Raw genomic sequence first — 16,231 nt, 5'->3', positions numbered from 1 at the left:
GTGAAGACAGAATGTACCTATGTGGCAACTGTCAGATATTTTTCTTCTTTGCTTAAAAAGAACTATTTCCACTACTTTTTGCATTGATGATCTGCATCAAAGAGTAGTGGCAGAACAACTTTCTTATGCTGACTGACCTCTTTTGCAGCTGTGCTGTTGTCAAAGTTACAACAAAAGCCTTCCTTCTTTGATCTTAATAGTTGCCAAGTGAGTTGAAGAGTTGTATCCATGCTCTTCTTTTGCACTACTTCCATCCTGTGTCCCCAAGACTTGGAACTGGCTCTGACATTACCTCTTTTTACAGTAGAGTTAACGCTACATTTACAGGGTATGGACTTATTGCTGGCAGAGTAAGGGTACCTTGGCTAAAAACACCAAAATTCTCATCCAAAATTTTTTGAAATTTCTTCAGTTTGTTCCCATAGCTTTCCTGAAAGTTCAAGTCACTATCTATGGCCCTGTCTCATTAGATATTTGCATGGGATCATTCCCTTAAGTTTCTAAGTTTTCCCCAAGATAGTTTCTTACATGTTATACACTGCAGTTGGATATCTGAAGCACTCCAAAACTTTTAAGTGTCTGAGCATCAGTACTACTACTTCCCCCTCCTCGTGGAGCATGACTCTCGTCCAGCTGTGCAGACTCCTCAAGTTGATGAACCTATCCACTTCCTGAATGAAGAAGATAAGATCGCTGTGCAAATCCTATTGCTTCAGGCCTTTTGCTGGGTACTCCTCTCTAAAAACTCTCATGCCTCCTGACTGGACAGATCATGGAGCAGTCATCTGCCTTGGGAGTTCAGGTGGAGGATAAGGAAGCTTTTTTTGTTTGTTCTGCATGTAGTCACACTCTTCTCTCCAGCACAGTTAGCCATCATTGTGGCTGATTTCTAAACTTAACTTGTTACTTGGTAATCTGGCAGTATATGCTGATAACAGCTAAGTCACAGCGGGAGCCTCAGGGGAGGGCTTTGGCATATCTGTGGAAGGACTAAACTGGGAGGAAGTGGGAGCTGAGTGCAGAGCCCAAAAATCTGTCACAGTGGTTGTCGTTTGCGTGAATGTATTAATGGTGAGAAAAACCTTGCAATATGTATTGATGGTAACTAGATCACAGAAAAAAAAAAAGTGAGCAGGTAAGGAAGAAATGTCCTGTGCACAAATATTGATTAAATAACTTTTCAAACATTCTCTCTCTACTGATGGTACAAATATTTTGAGGACTCAGATAACTTTATTAGTTGTATTCCTTTCACATTTCACAATGCTTGATTAGTTAATAATTGAACTTATAATTTTGATTCATTCTAAATTCATTCTATCTTTCCAGTCAACTCCATTACACTTAGCAGCTGGGTATAACCGGGTTAAGATTGTGCAGCTGTTACTACAGCATGGAGCTGATGTACATGCCAAGGATAAAGGGTGAGTTTTCTTTCACTTGTGTTTAGGATGTGTCAATAATGCACTTTTACATGTAATAAAGAATTCTAATGTTAAAAAAAAACTTGACCTGGATTAAATGCCAGAAAACTCAAAGTTGAAGCAGATGTACCATCTCTAACTTTATAATTGTGACCTTCTAATTTTTGGTCACAACCTTATGAGAAACCCGCAAAGCAATAAAACTAATACTAAATCATCCATAAAACATTTTCATTCTAATAGATGAACTGCCAACCTGTATATGTCCAAAAGACTTTAAAAGGCTTACATTTTTAAAAAATGCTTTCGTACCATACCTATCAAAATTCAGTACACATCTGTGGTTGGTTCAGCTTTCATTTTCTTTTGAAGACCTCCTTTCATTTTAAGAATAGTTTTCTGATTGGATTCCCATGATTTCTCATTTTAAAAGGTTATAATCAAAAGAATAAACATTGTTTTTGTTTCCCAAACAGTGATTTTGAATAATATATTACTCCTGAGGGCGTTGTGCACCAAAAAATAAGAAATTCTACACACAATATTTTAAAATTCTGCAAGTTTTATTTGTCAGTAAATAAATGTAGGGGCTCCAGCATGGCAGTGGGGAGCACAGGCCGCTGGCTGCACAAAGGTGGAAAATCACCCTGCAGCCTCCCCACCCTCAGAACATGGACTGAGTGGTGAGGTTGCACCAAACCCTGACAAAGCACAAGGCCTGGACTTGCCCCAGAAATACCCTAGGGCCATGCCCCTCAGAGCCAGGTGCACCAGATGTGCGGCAAGTTGGCTCAACCAGGCAGGATCCAAGTGTGGGGGGATCCAGGTGTGGGGTGAGAGGATTCTGTGTGGGACCATCTATGTGCAGGCAGCTCAGTGGAGGTCGATGGAGGGCGGGATCTGGATACACAAAGGCTGGGGAGGGGGGTTCCAGGTGCAAGGACAATGGGACTCTGCAGGGGCTTCCAGGTGAAGGTTGTTGGGGTTCAGTGAAGGGGTCTAGGTGTGGGGATCTTATCAAGGGGGTCTGGGTGCTGGTGGAGTGGGGCTTGATGGGGTGGGGGTGTGAGTGCAGCTAGTTGTTGTTCAGTGGCGTGGGTGTCTGGATGTGGGGGCTCAGGATGATACAGAGGGGATATCAGGGTGGGAGTTTTGAGTGCAGAGAGCTCAGTTGGGGGATGGTGTGGGTGCAGGGATGGGGGTCCAGAGGCAGGGAGTCTGGGTGCAGGGGACTCCAGATGCAGGGATTGAGGTTCAGTGGGGTGGGGTTCAGGTATGGAGGGCAAGGGGGGGTTTCTGGATGTACCAGGTAAGGCTTGGCAGGGGTGTCTGGGTATGGGAGGTCCAGATGCACAGGAGTTGGGTGGATGAGGGAGCGGCACAGCTGAGGAGTGATGGGGGCAGAAGCAGGAGGGGATGCTGAGCTTCCTACAGATGGGGAAGGTTTCTGGGGGTGAGTCTGACACAGCCCCAGCTACTTCTTGCAGGGGAAGAGGAAGTCCTGTCCTCTCGTGCCTCCAGCCCAGCCAGGACTAGCAGCTGATCCCCAGTCCCGCAGTGATTTACCTCTCTACCGGGGTGCCTGAAACATTGTACCTGTGCCGTTAGGGAGTGGTGCTTGACTGCTCTTGCAGCTTCCCCTTGCTTCTCTGTCAGAAAGTCATTTTTCTGCATGGAAGCAAAGAAATCTGCGGGGGCCATGAATTCTGCCCAGACGCAGTAGCACAGAATTCCCACTAGAGGAATATATTTGTAAGCATTCACTTAGCATATAAGGGACTTTTGTTATTGCTTGGTATAGAAATGCTAATTGAAACATGGTAAATTCATACAAATTTACAGAAAATATTTAATCTCCAGAAACCTTTTTTTTTAAATTTTGAATAAATAGGCTGAAATTACAGAAAATAGAATCTTACTAAGTCTTTATTCTCAACGTATCACTTCAGGGTGCATGGAGCAGATGCCTGATCAAAAGGTTGCAAGGCCCTTGTAAACTTGAAACCTTTGTCAGTCCTCCCTTGCTACCCTTGCAATGAGATTGAGTCTCTCTGGCTGTATAAATTACACTAGCCAGCCACCAGAACAGCATAGGATCAGGAGGGAGCAGAGGTGGCTTAAACACCTTAGTTTTCCCTCCCTGTGGAGGCGAGGTCTGTGCAGGGCCGGTGCAAGGATATTTTGTGCCCTAAGCGAAACTTCCACCTTGCGCCCTCTGCCCCCACCCCTCCCCCCAGAGCATTGCTTATTATAAACTTTCAAAAATGAATACTGCATAATGTGGCATTGTTCATTAGAATTAATATATATTCGGCTTGAAAATTTATTAATTTCATTATTTAGCCTACATATTTAATGAAAATAATTGAATAACCTGACAGGGTGTGGGGCTGGCTGGCTCTGGGCAGGGCAGGGGATGCGAAGTTGGTTGGAGATGGGGTGTGGGGTTGGCTGCGTGCAGGGCAGAGGGTGTGGGGCTGGCTGCAGGCAGGACAGGGGGTGCAGCAGGGGCTGGCTGTGGGCAGGGCAGAGCTGGTGCAGGGCTGGTTGAGGCAGGGAAGGGGGTGCGGGCCTGGCTGCGGGCAGGGGGTGAGGAGCTGGCTGGATACAGGGGTGTGGGGCTGGCTAGAGATGGCAGGGGGTGTGAGGCTGGCTGTGGGCAGGGCAAGGGGTGTGGGGCTGACTGGAGGCAGGGCAGGGGGTGCAGCAGGGGTGACTGCGGGTAGGGCAGGGGGTGAGGGGCTGGCTGGAGGCAGGGGAAGGGGTGTGGGGCTGACTGGAGGCAGGGCAGGGGATGAGGGGTTGGCTGCAGTCAGGACAGGGGGTTCAGCTGCCATGGTTGGAGCTGGAGCACAAAGAGCAGCTGCAGAAGGAAGAGCTGTTGGACAGAAGCTTCTGTGAGGAATTGGCTCTGTCCCGTGGAGAGGTACCGCTGCGGGATCTGCATTTTAAATAGCAGTGGGGACGCCCCTGCAGCCCCTTGCCCTCTCAGCCTCCTGGGCACTGGCTCTCTGCGGCTCACTCCCTAGGGGCTCAGCCCTGCTCCTCTTGCCCCCAGTCCCTCATTAGGCCTGGGTGCACGGAAAGCATGCAGCATATCTTTGTACTGTGTTAGTGACTCCTGAACTGGTGGGGGCTATGCCTAATTGCTGCCACTATCTCTTTCTTTGCTGGGCAATTAGATGACAATTAACTTGGACTAGCCCAGAGGGGTCAGAGTAGAGAAGGAGGGAGGAGAGACCTTTAGGTTTCAGTTCTGTGCAAAGCCAGTTAACTTTTCTTTTCAGCTGCCTATAAACCTAGTAGAGAAAAGAGTTTCTTCCCCACATCCTCTCCCCCAAAAAATCGGTTATGATTTTAATGGATCCAGAAGCAAAATAATTCTGTAATCAAAAAGACAAGTTTCCTGCTTTCCCTTCCACAAAGATCTATTTCCAACCCAGGTAACTTATTATTTATTATCTGTAGTAACTATGGTCTCACGTTTGAATGATACACTGTAGTGGTGTCGAGTTCTTTGGAAATCCCTCAGCTCTTTTGTGGTGTTAGGAGTGAATGCTAGACCCTCGGTTAATTACTTTTACCTTACTTCACGTGCCCATCTTTTGGTCATTAATTTTTGAAGTTAAATTAGATTTTCAAAACCCAGCTTTAAAATGATATTCATGCCGACAATTGCTATTTAATTGTCTAAACGGGGAAATGGATGCCTTGAAATTATGGGATCTAATTTTAAAATTGTATTAAAAATGTGGCATTATAAAGGGGAAATATTTTAAAAGGTTTATCCATCATCCCCATTACTGTTACCCAGGATTCTGCTTCAAGCAGTAACACAAGAGGGGGAGGGGGCACTGGACAGATTAGTATTCAGTGGTACTTCAAACAAAAAGACATTTACTCTTAAATTATCTCATTGATGCCTAATTGACGATCTAATAGCATGCATCAAGTACATCAAAACTTCCCTGAATAAGCTTGTTAGTATTTCTAAGGGGGACACTGAACATTCCAAACAGTGATAAGTGGTGCCTGCGGGCGGTCATGCAGGCATGACTGTGGCTGCTCAGACTCCCTCTCTGTGCCAGCAGCAACGGCTGCTCAACCATTAAAAAAAAAATTTGAGGGCGCTTTTTGGCGCCCTGGGCAACTGCCTAGTCTGCCTAAATGGTTGCACTGGCCCTGGGTCTGTGCCATGTTTCTTAGATGTATAGTACAGAATCTTGCTCAGTGATATTAACCACTAAGCCAATCAGACTTCCTTAGAATGCTAAAGAAAAGAGATTGCACAACAAAACTTTTTAGGACTAAAGGAAGAATTATTGTCTTCCCTGAAATAGTTTCTCCCAACACCGTGCTTTCCACTTAGTGTAATTACTGTTTAATTTAATAAAATCTCTGGAACCAAGTCACTTACAACAAATACAATGCAATTTCCATGTAATTATGGAATTCATTGTGCAATTTATTGTGCTTATGTTAAGCAGACATTTATTTCAATAATTTTGGAGGTTATTTTCTCATATCTGTTTTCCCCATCTCTTTTCAGTGGGATAGCTGGGTTTTTAAATTTTTAGAATTGTTTGAATGCTACATATTTTTATTTGTAATCTACTGAGTTTACATACTTCTAATCCAAGCATATATAATCATGTTCTCCCTCCCCCCGACTGTTTAGAGATTTGGTGCCACTTCACAATGCCTGTTCCTATGGTCATTATGAAGTAACAGAACTTCTAGTAAAGGTTGGTATTTATTTTCATTCCTCTTTCAAACGGGGTCGATTCTTCTATTGTGAATTTTTCCTGGTTTGTGAGTGTCACTTACTTTCTTGTATTTAAAATAATTTCGCTTTTAAGTTACGGAGGTGTCATAATGGCTTGTAAGATTAATGTAGTTCTAGCATTCTAGATGTAAACTAAGATTTAGCAAAGCTTTTTAAAAAATTGTCATCTAAAGAGATGATTTGTAAGCCTTGTTCCAGCCATGTACAAATTGAGGCACGAATCATGCAACTGTTTGCATGCAGGCACAACAGTGCATATCTGTGAAGTCCCATTAAAGCCACTGGGGCGCTGCATTGACGCAACAGTGTGCACGCAAAAATTTGCAGAATTGGGTCTTGAAAAGAGTGAAGTTCATCCGTCTCAGACACAAGTATTACTAATAAATGAAATTACATTGTCAGTTCACTTGCAAAAATATTTGACTTAATGTAAATATTTATCGTGTATAATAGTCTCTGAGTCTCGAAAATATTCCCTCAGAGCCTAAAACTAGATTTGTTAAAGTAACTATCAATCAGACGGAGATAAAGGGAAGGAAAAAGAATTGCATAGGAAAAAAGATTAACCTTAACTACTTGTGTATATATATTCTGTATATACTCCAGACTGTAACATTTAAACAATTAGCAATCTTTACAAATTTTATTGTATCTAGAGAATATAAAAATTTAGTGAACTACAATGTTCAGAGATGGCTCAATATCTGCAACAGTTCTGACATTTTGAACTTTTTCCCTCACTTCAGCCACTGATTAGTTTGCAAGGTTATTGAAAACATCCTTTTGGTCTCCATTTCAGTGGTACAGAGTTGGGGCCTAACTACAGAATCCTTACTGCCCTGTGTGTATTGTCTGCTTGCATGGAAACGTTATCCTTACAAACACACTTTCCCTCCCTGCCATCCTCTCTTTTACCCTATATTGAATGTTTATAGGCAATTCCAGTTTCTTCAGTAAAATGAGAAAAGAACGTTCTAGAAGTGCTGGCAAGACACTTCTGCGCATGCATACACAAACCCCCTCTCTTCCAGGAGAAAGCAGAGCATGAAGGGTCCATGAAAAAATTCAAGTTGTAGTTGAGATTGCAAATATTTAACTTTTTCAGGGGTTCTACATTAATTATCAGTCTTCATGTGGAAATGAACAGTACCACCTTCACTCTGACCCTGTGTCATTGCTCACAAATCACTCCCCCCATCCAAACTAGGAGATAAGTGTATTTACTTTCATTGCAATATACTTTCATTGCATCAGTGATTCAAAATATCAGGGGTGGCTGGTATTTACCAGAGGTGGTTTTTACCAGTAAAACTGTGGTTGTATCCACCCCAGGAAAAACTAATTAGTCCCCCTTTAAGGCATTTTCTGTTTTAAAAACTGCTTCATAATTGCACTTAGTTTTAGCTACATATTCAAGTTGCCGTTAATAAGGTAGGCTTGTACAAATGAAAAATAAAATTGCAGTAGGTGTAATGTAATTAAAATACTGAACATTGAGATGTCTGCATTTTGGTTTGCCATTTTCTCAAGGAATCTATACGTGTCATGATTCATATTTCAGTTTTCAATGTTATATAAACATTGAAAACATTTGATTATATTAAATGACATTAATGCAGAGTTGTAGGCTTGAAACATTAAGCAATCAGAAGCATGCAGAATTGCAGACTACCAATCCAAGTCCATTTGACCATGCTGCATTCTGTATCAGAAGACCAACTTTGATGTAGTGGATAGATGGAGCCTATTCCTCAATTTTGAATGGATGTATCAAAGTTTGAGAAGATTTGTACTGTGCTTGCTGAAACTTGCTGGACGCTGATGCAGTTATTTTTCTGAGTTTAAATTAGGTTTAAGATAATATTTACCAGTGCTCTGTCCTACACCATTTTCCCCCAGGAAATAATCTGCCTTGACAAAACTTGAAGTGGTTTAACTGGATTATCTTACTCTTGTTGTTAGGTTTATTGTCTGCTGCTAAATTGTAAACTGAAACATTTAAACTGCATTCAGTAGTTCAAAATACACTTAAGCAGCTGTGCACCTGTGTTTACATTACAGAAGACCGTTTTTGCCGCCTTTAAGAACGTAACTAGACCACTAGGAAAAGATATAGGTTTTCACACCTTTTCTGGCGTACACCATTTGGTGTATCAAGTGTGTTGTTGTACTGTGAGACTTAACATGGATGCTTATATCTGGGTGTACAAACCTTTAAAGAACCAAACCAATACTTAGGGTCATACCAGATGGTGGTGGTAATGCTTGCATAATACAGTAGAACCTCAGAGTTACAAACACCAGAGTTATGAACTGACCAGTCAACCACACACCTAATTTAGAACTGAAATTATGCAATCAGGCAGCAGCAGAGACTAAAAAAAAGCAAATACAGTACAATACTGTTTTAAATGTAAACTACTAAAAATAATAAAGGGAAAGTAGCATTTTTCTTCTTCATAGTAAAGTTTCAAAGCTTTGTGAAGTCAGTGTTCAGTTGTAAACTTTTGAAAAAACAACTATAAAGTTTTATTCGAAGTTACAAATATTTCAGTTACAAACAACCTCCATTCTCAAGGCGTTTGTAACTGAGGTTCTACTGTATATAGTGTTGCAATAAACTTTTTATGTAACAAAATGTTAATTTTTAAAAAAGTGACTCTTAGAGTAAATAGAAGTTGCCTTGAAGCAACTGAGTTTCTAAACATTTTCTTGTGTTCACAGACTGATTTATCATTTTGTCAAAAACTGTCAACTTCCTCTTGGCAAATGGTAGCTCTTACTTAGGCTAAAGAACCATTCAGTTATGTAGAGAATAATGATGGAAGGGTGATAATATAGTTGTGTTCACAGTGAGAGGAAGGATGATCCAGTGGCTAGAGAGCTAGCCTAGAGTTCATGAGATCTAGACTCAATTCCCTGCTCTGATACTGGCTTTCTTGGTGACCTTGGGCACATCACTTAGGGCTTGTCTACACTTAAAATGCTACTGCGGCACAGTTCCGCCACTGCAGCGCTTCAGTGTAGAGCAGGGGTAGGCAACCTTCGGCATGCGGCCCATCAGGGTTATCCACTGGCAGGCCGCGAGACATTGTGTTTAGGTTGACCATCCGCAAGCACGGCCCCCTGCAGCTCCTACTCAGATAGGTTTGCCGTTCCCAGCCACTGGGAGCTGTGGGGGACTGTGCCTGCAGACAGTCAATCTAAACACATTTCACAGTCCGCCAGCGAATTACTCTAATGAGGCGCGTGCTGAAGTTTGCTGACACCTGGTGTAGACGCTACCTATGCCAACTGGAGGGATTCTGTTGTCGTAAGTAATTCACCTCCCCAAGGCTTGGAATTCTTCAGTCTACCAAGTGCTGTCTGCACTAAGACTTAGGTCCTCCTAACTGTGCCACTCAGGTTTGGATTTTTCACACCCCTTAGTGATTTCATTGTGCTGACCTAATTTTCTACAGTAGACTAGGCCTTTAGTTTCTTTCTGTCTCACATCCCTATCTATAAAATGGGGATAGTAATAGTGCTCTACTTCATAAGTGTGTTGTAAGGATAAATTCTCTACAGATTATGAGGTACTCTGATGGTATGGGTAATGGGGGCAGTATAAGGACTTACAATAGATATTTCTGGAAAAATATCTTGGAAACTGTGTGTTATAAACTGTAGTTATATATTTATCTTGCTGTCTGCTTTGTTGCAATTTATTATTGCAGTTTTTCTCTAATAGTCTGCTTTGTTTTTGTAACTTTCCCAGCATGGAGCATGTGTGAATGCTATGGATCTATGGCAGTTCACTCCTCTGCATGAAGCAGCTTCTAAGAACAGGGTGGAAGTGTGTTCTCTCTTGCTAAGTTACGGTGCTGATCCAACACTGTTGAACTGTCACAATAAAAGCACCATTGATTTAGCCCCAACACCTCAATTAAAAGAACGATTGGCATGTGAGTATAAAGTGAATGTGAAACTGAATAGGATAGTTGGCATTTCATAGCTCATCTCTAATTTTGATCAGTTGTTTTTCTTTGTAATATGTGCCCTAAGTTTCATAAACAGTATCACACTGATACCAAGTTTGGGAGAAAATGTTTACATTTTGCAAACAGTTGTGTAATACTTGCCTGAAGATTATATTATCCTAAAACATGAAATAGTCTCAAATATATACAACTAACAGGACCTTTTGAACCTAGATTTAAAAACTGATTTTAGTTATTATTCAACAGTCTTGTAGCTGTAATGACTTGTGTAGATTGTTTCTTTCCTGGAATCTTGTTTCTTCCTGCTGCTTCCCCACTTCTCTCTATGATCTTTCCAAAAATGTATTCACAGCAAAACCATTTTTCTCTTCAGCAAAGATCATTTGAACAACAACAAAAAAACCATCATAATTACTTAGAACTCTGAATAGAGATTAAATATTGTCACTTTCTCTAAACTTCTGAAGTGGAGAATTAAGACATGAGTTCTGTCTGGCATAGCTAAGGAATCCTCATGCTCAGCCTGTGCATGGACAAAGTAGTAATTTTCTGGAGTGTTGGGCTACATCCATATAATGAGCCCGTTTACAGTAAATTACTAGAAATGGCTTTCCAAGTTCTCTCCCATGCACTGAAAGGAGCATTTCCCTACTGGAAGCAAACAATCCCTTTAATACTTTCCGGACTTATTAAGAGTATAATCTTTCTTTTCTAGATGAATTCAAAGGTCACTCCTTGCTGCAGGCGGCCAGAGAATCAGATGTAGCTCGCATCAAAAAATATCTTTCTTTGGAAACAGTGAATTTCAAGCATCCTCAAACTCATGAAACAGCACTGGTAATATTTCAGATCTATTAGTGATTTAAGATGTGTGATGGCTAAACTAAATATGTTGGGCAATGTTTAAAACAGACAAATTCCAATTTCTGAGAACCTGACTTTGATAAAGACTGGCAAGTCAACTCTAGTGTATAATAAGTTATTAAGATAACACAAGTAGAGTATCCTTTTGTAATTTAAACTTTTCACATTCCTGTCGAGTCTTGCTGGATAGTTCTCTGCTGCCATATCAGTGAAAGGTTGTACCCAATTTGTCTATTTTCTCTAGGTCGTTTCTACCACTGTGTGTCATCTTTCTCAATCCACTGAATACTTGAGTTTCTACGTTTTCTTCTACATATATTAGCTTATTTTTTTCAGGTTGAACCACACTTACTGTCTGCTCCTATTTCTAATCTCTTCTAATGGCTTTTATAGTTCTATCCTTGTAGGTGTTTGTTTCACTTTTCAGTGTAATTTCGTATGCATGTTTCATCAGTGAATTGAGAGAATTAAGATAAGCCCAGTCTAATGCCAACTGCTGCAGTAGGCAGCTTTCTCTCTGCCTCTATTCCTGACACAGCCATTTATCCTAATTTTTTTTGCTTAGAATCCAGCCAGTTTTCATTCCATATGAAAATTATTTGGCACCTTCATCTAGTAATTTTAGTAATTGTTAAAATAAGCCAGATTTTTGTGGCTTGATCATTACAAATTCATGCTTGATTCCCACTCTCTTGCTCTTGATTACTTTATTCTGATAGTTGTTATATGTTGAGGGAGATAGAGAGGAAATGGCAAACAAAATAAAAGGAAAGAGAGAGGAAGAAAGAACAGAAAATGGTATTGTGTAATATCCTTTATATGGCCTATGGTACAAAATTCGCGGCCATGAAAAATGCATCATGGACCATGAAATCTGGTCTTTTGTGTGCTTTAACCCTATACTATACAGATTTCACGGGGTAGATGAATGTTTCTCAAAGGAGTCCTGGCCTAAAAAGGGGTGGGGGAGTCACATGCTTATTTTAGGGGGGGTCGTGGTATTGCCACCCTTCTGCACTGCCTTTAGCGCTGGGTGGCTTGAGGGCGGTGGCTGTTGACCTGGCACCCAGCTCTGAACATAGCACCCCACCAGCAGCAGTGCAGAAGTAAGGGTGACAATACCATACGATGCCACCCTTACTTCTGCCTTCACAGATGGGCGGCCAGAGAGTGTGGCTGCTGACCTAGGACCTAGCTCTGCACGCAGCAGCTTAGAAGTAAGGGTGGCAATACGGTCCCATGCCATCCTTACTTCTGCACTGCTGCTGGCAGTGGCTCTGCCTTCAGAGCGGGGCTCCTGGCCAGCAGCCATCACTCTCTAGCCGCCCAGCTCTGAAGGCAGTGCTGCTGCCAGAAGAAGTAACGGTAGTAGTAACTCAGACTCCCACAGTAGCCTTTTGACCCCCACACAGCTCCTTTTTGTGGGGACCATTACAAGTACAACCTTATGAAATTTCAGATATAAATATCTGAAATCAAGAAATTCATGATTTTTAAAATGGTCTGACCAGAAATTTGAAATTTAGTAGGGCCCTAGGTATTGACCTAGTTACAGTTCCTGAAAAGAGTTTTTTCCAGAAATACTGGATTACCTGGTCCAGAGTCAGCCAGTGTAACTCCCTTGCCTTTTTCTTATTCCAGGGATGAATTTAGTCTAGTAAAACTATGCAAATATAAGAGCCTGAAACTAGATTTCCTAATATAGTTATATAAATAATAATTAAATACATTTTGTTGCTAGCTATTTGAGTAGTTCTATAAGTTCAACCTCCAAACCTAAAACTACTCTTACTGTACTGAATAAATGGGTAAAATCCTGGCTCAATTGAAGGCAAAACACTCATTGATTTCACTGGGGCCAGGATTTCATCCAATATATAAAAATTATTGATCCATCTCTGTAATTAACATAGACCTCAAGATTCTCGAAGTCCTAGGTACTGTTATACCCAACTTTGTCCGCCTCAGTTAAGTGAGCTATACTGAGTCTCCCATACACTAATATTAGAATTTTTAGTTTGTTTTTCTTTGGCTTGGTATTAACCTTGGTATCCTTTGTATGGGTTATCAATCAGACATACAAACATAGCTTGTTGATAGTTAGTTATAGACCACACACTTAAACCCCCTTTGGTAGCTGTAATTTTCTATTCTGGATCTGTTAAGATGGAGACAGACCAGCTTGTGGTTAATTGGACAGGTGGTCTAAAGGTAAGATGTAGGGTGAAAAGTCCAGAAATCTTTGTTCTATTACCTCTGGTCCAGATGCCCATGCGACATTAAGCAAGTCACTTAATCACTCTTTGCCTATTTCCTCATCTGTAAAATGGAGATATTTGCTTTACCATTAATATTGAGACTAAGGCCCAGATATTTAGACATTGCTGCGCTCAGCATTGCAGCACCTAAGTCTCATGTTCAAAAGGGATTTAGGTATCGGAGGGGTAGCCGTGTTAGTCTGGATCTGTAAAAGCACCTTATAGACTAACAGAAGTATTGGAGCATGAGCTTTCATGGGTGAATACCCACTTCGTCAGATGCCTGTAGTGGCCACTACATGCGTGTAACGAAGTGGATATTCACCCATGAAAGCTCATGCTCCAATACTTCTGTTAGTCTGTAAGACTGTTTGCTGCCCTCAAAAGGGATTTAGTCACTTAAGAGCCAAAATCTCTTTGGCTGTCAGTAGGTTTTTGGCTCCTAAATCTCTTTTGAAGATGAGAATTAGGCTCATAGATCAATTAGGTGTTGCAACTCTGAACACAGTAACTCCTGAATGACTTTAAAAATCTGGGCCTAACCTCCCTGTTTTAAAGCACTTTGAGATCAGTTTAATTTAAGTGCTCATATACCTTTCATGTATTTGTGCCATTTCTAGAACTTATGCCTCTAGGTATTAATATATTAATTATTAAATCCCTCAGGAGTAAGATACTACATACGCTTAAAAGTACTGAAGTCTGCTCTGTGGTTGAAATAATCAGTAGAACTGTTCTGCAAGCTAATCTAAGCATAAAAGGACAATTGTATAATAATAATTGTTCTATTTTTGCAGCAACATCCCCAATGTACAGTGACAGTCTTCATCAGCCATTTAGTTGGACAGAAATCATGGCATTGTAATAGGACATTGTTACAGGATAATGTCTCCCACTTTAAAAGTGTTTCTCCTGAACTCATGTATCAACAGTAGATTTACAGTATCACGTGTTTTCCACTGGTGAGAGAGGACTCTACCCTTAAGATATTTTCTCTTCTCACCTATATCTTCTTGTTGCCAGTTTGTCTAACTGCAGTTGTATTAAGCTAACAGAGGAATATTGAACATGTTATCTACCTGTTTTTCAGTTTACTGGTTCTGTGTTCATTAATTTCTCCAACATTATAATATTATACTGGAAGTCAGAGTAAATAGTCCCTTCTGGCCTTAGAATCTGCAACTTAATGTTAGAACTTTAGTTAAATGCTGTGTTGGAAAATCGTGGTACAAATCCACATGTAGGTCCCATTGAAATTAATAAGACTGTGCATGGGTCTGTTCTAGCGATTCCTGACACAGGATTTTGCTTTAGTTTGCTGTTCATTAGCAACTAATAAAATGCTGTATATAACAAGAGCATTATTAATGCTGCAATTTTGAAATACTTAGCACTGTGCTGCTGCATCTCCGTATCCCAAGAGAAAGCAAGTCTGTGAATTACTTCTGAGAAAAGGAGCCAACATCAATGAAAAGACAAAAGAGTGAGTGCTACTGATGGATGCTATTCATTGTTCAGGATAATTTTATAGCATACAACTTAATTGTAATATTTATTTTTTAATAAAGCTTCTTGACACCTCTCCATGTGGCATCAGAAAAAGCTCATAATGATGTTGTTGAAGTTGTTGTGAAGCATGAAGCTAAGGTATGAATTACTTCCTGTATTTCTTTGGCTAGAATTATCTATAAGATGTAACATTGCAGCACAAAGTTGACAGAAAGACTGCTGTTGTAAATTCAGCATTGTGCATAGAATTAGTTTTTGTAAGTATACATGTTTACATATGCAAGACAGAGAGATGATACACACAGTTGTATAAAATTACGTATATAGATGTCATACATTTGTACAGTTTTAAGACACAAAACCCTGTAGTTTTACTACTACTACTATCACTAATTATGGAAAAAAGCTTAATTACAAGCTATAGAATTGTGAAGGTGTTTTACAAAAACACAACAAAAAGAGGAGGTGTCAAATAAACTAGTTAGAAGAATAGTATGTAGAAGCTCTGGGGCTTAAATTTGAAAAGATAAAATGGAGAAAAATTTAATGGTGTCACTGGCAATAAAATTAAGATCAAGTCAAGATGCTGCACAGCTGCTATAATGCACTGCATTTTGGTCAAGTTTTCACATAGAGAAAGTATGGAAATAGGGTGTGCCACTTACTGTAATCACATTGAACAAGACAGCTAAAATAGAGACTTGAGGATTCTGATTTTTGGAACTTGATTATAGGCTGACTGCTGTAGGACTTCTGACATGGCTATTGAGAGAAGCAGAGAGAAGTCTAGAGAAGAATAGAGAGCTACTTGTTGTAGGGTCGAGTTACTGAATTTCTTAATTAGTTATTAGAAAAATCCAGAGGTTCTCAAATCAGAATGGCCAATATTAGCTGATGTAGACAAAGCTGTTCTTTACATCTTATTTAGTTATTAAACAGTGACCTGAGCGTGGGGATAATATATAAGATCATAAATGAGACCCAGGCTCCTGCCGCTCCAAGCTCTGGCTGTAACTCTCACAAGCAGTAGGTTTAATTGTCATTGTTAATTATTTGTCACAAATGTCTTTGAAATTGGCTTTTGTTTCCTCAGTAAAAGTAGTTTAAAAGTGGAACAAACTTTCAAAATTTACAGAATCTTAGAAGATTAGGGTTGGAAGAGACCTCAGGAGGTCATCCAGTCCAACCTCTGCTCAAAGCAGGACCAACTCCAACTAAATCATCCCAGCTAGGGCTTTGTCAAGCTAGGCCTTAAAAACTTCTTAACGATGGAGATTCCACCACCTCCCTTGGTAAGCCATTCCAGTGCTTCACCACCCTCCTAGTGAAATAGTTTTTCCTAATATCCAACCTAGACCTTCCCCACTGCAACTTAAGACCATTGCTCCTTGTTCCATCATCTTCCACCAC

At 40.6% G+C, this 16,231-nt stretch overlaps 1 protein-coding gene across 4 annotated transcripts in view; it reads left to right on the top strand.

Moving 5' to 3' along the window:
* Window positions 1-16,231, top strand: part of TNKS2 (tankyrase 2) — a 58,624-nt gene that overhangs the window by 11,681 nt on the left and 30,712 nt on the right. For all 4 annotated transcript variants that reach the window (XM_030568439.1, XM_030568441.1, XM_030568438.1 and 1 more), the window contains exons 6-11: window positions 1,330-1,424; window positions 6,103-6,169; window positions 9,968-10,154; window positions 10,906-11,027; window positions 14,704-14,795; window positions 14,881-14,959. In XM_030568439.1, coding sequence (XP_030424299.1) covers window positions 1,330-1,424; window positions 6,103-6,169; window positions 9,968-10,154; window positions 10,906-11,027; window positions 14,704-14,795; window positions 14,881-14,959 — 642 coding nt within the window. The remainder of the gene's footprint in view (window positions 1-1,329; window positions 1,425-6,102; window positions 6,170-9,967; window positions 10,155-10,905; window positions 11,028-14,703; window positions 14,796-14,880; window positions 14,960-16,231) is intronic.

The sequence above is a fragment of the Gopherus evgoodei genome, chromosome 7, assembly GCF_007399415.2.
Source record: "Gopherus evgoodei ecotype Sinaloan lineage chromosome 7, rGopEvg1_v1.p, whole genome shotgun sequence".
In the NCBI taxonomy this organism is placed as follows: Eukaryota; Metazoa; Chordata; order Testudines; family Testudinidae; genus Gopherus; species Gopherus evgoodei.
The sequence above is the reverse complement of the archived record's forward strand: the minus strand, read 5'-3'. Positions and strand labels throughout refer to the sequence as shown.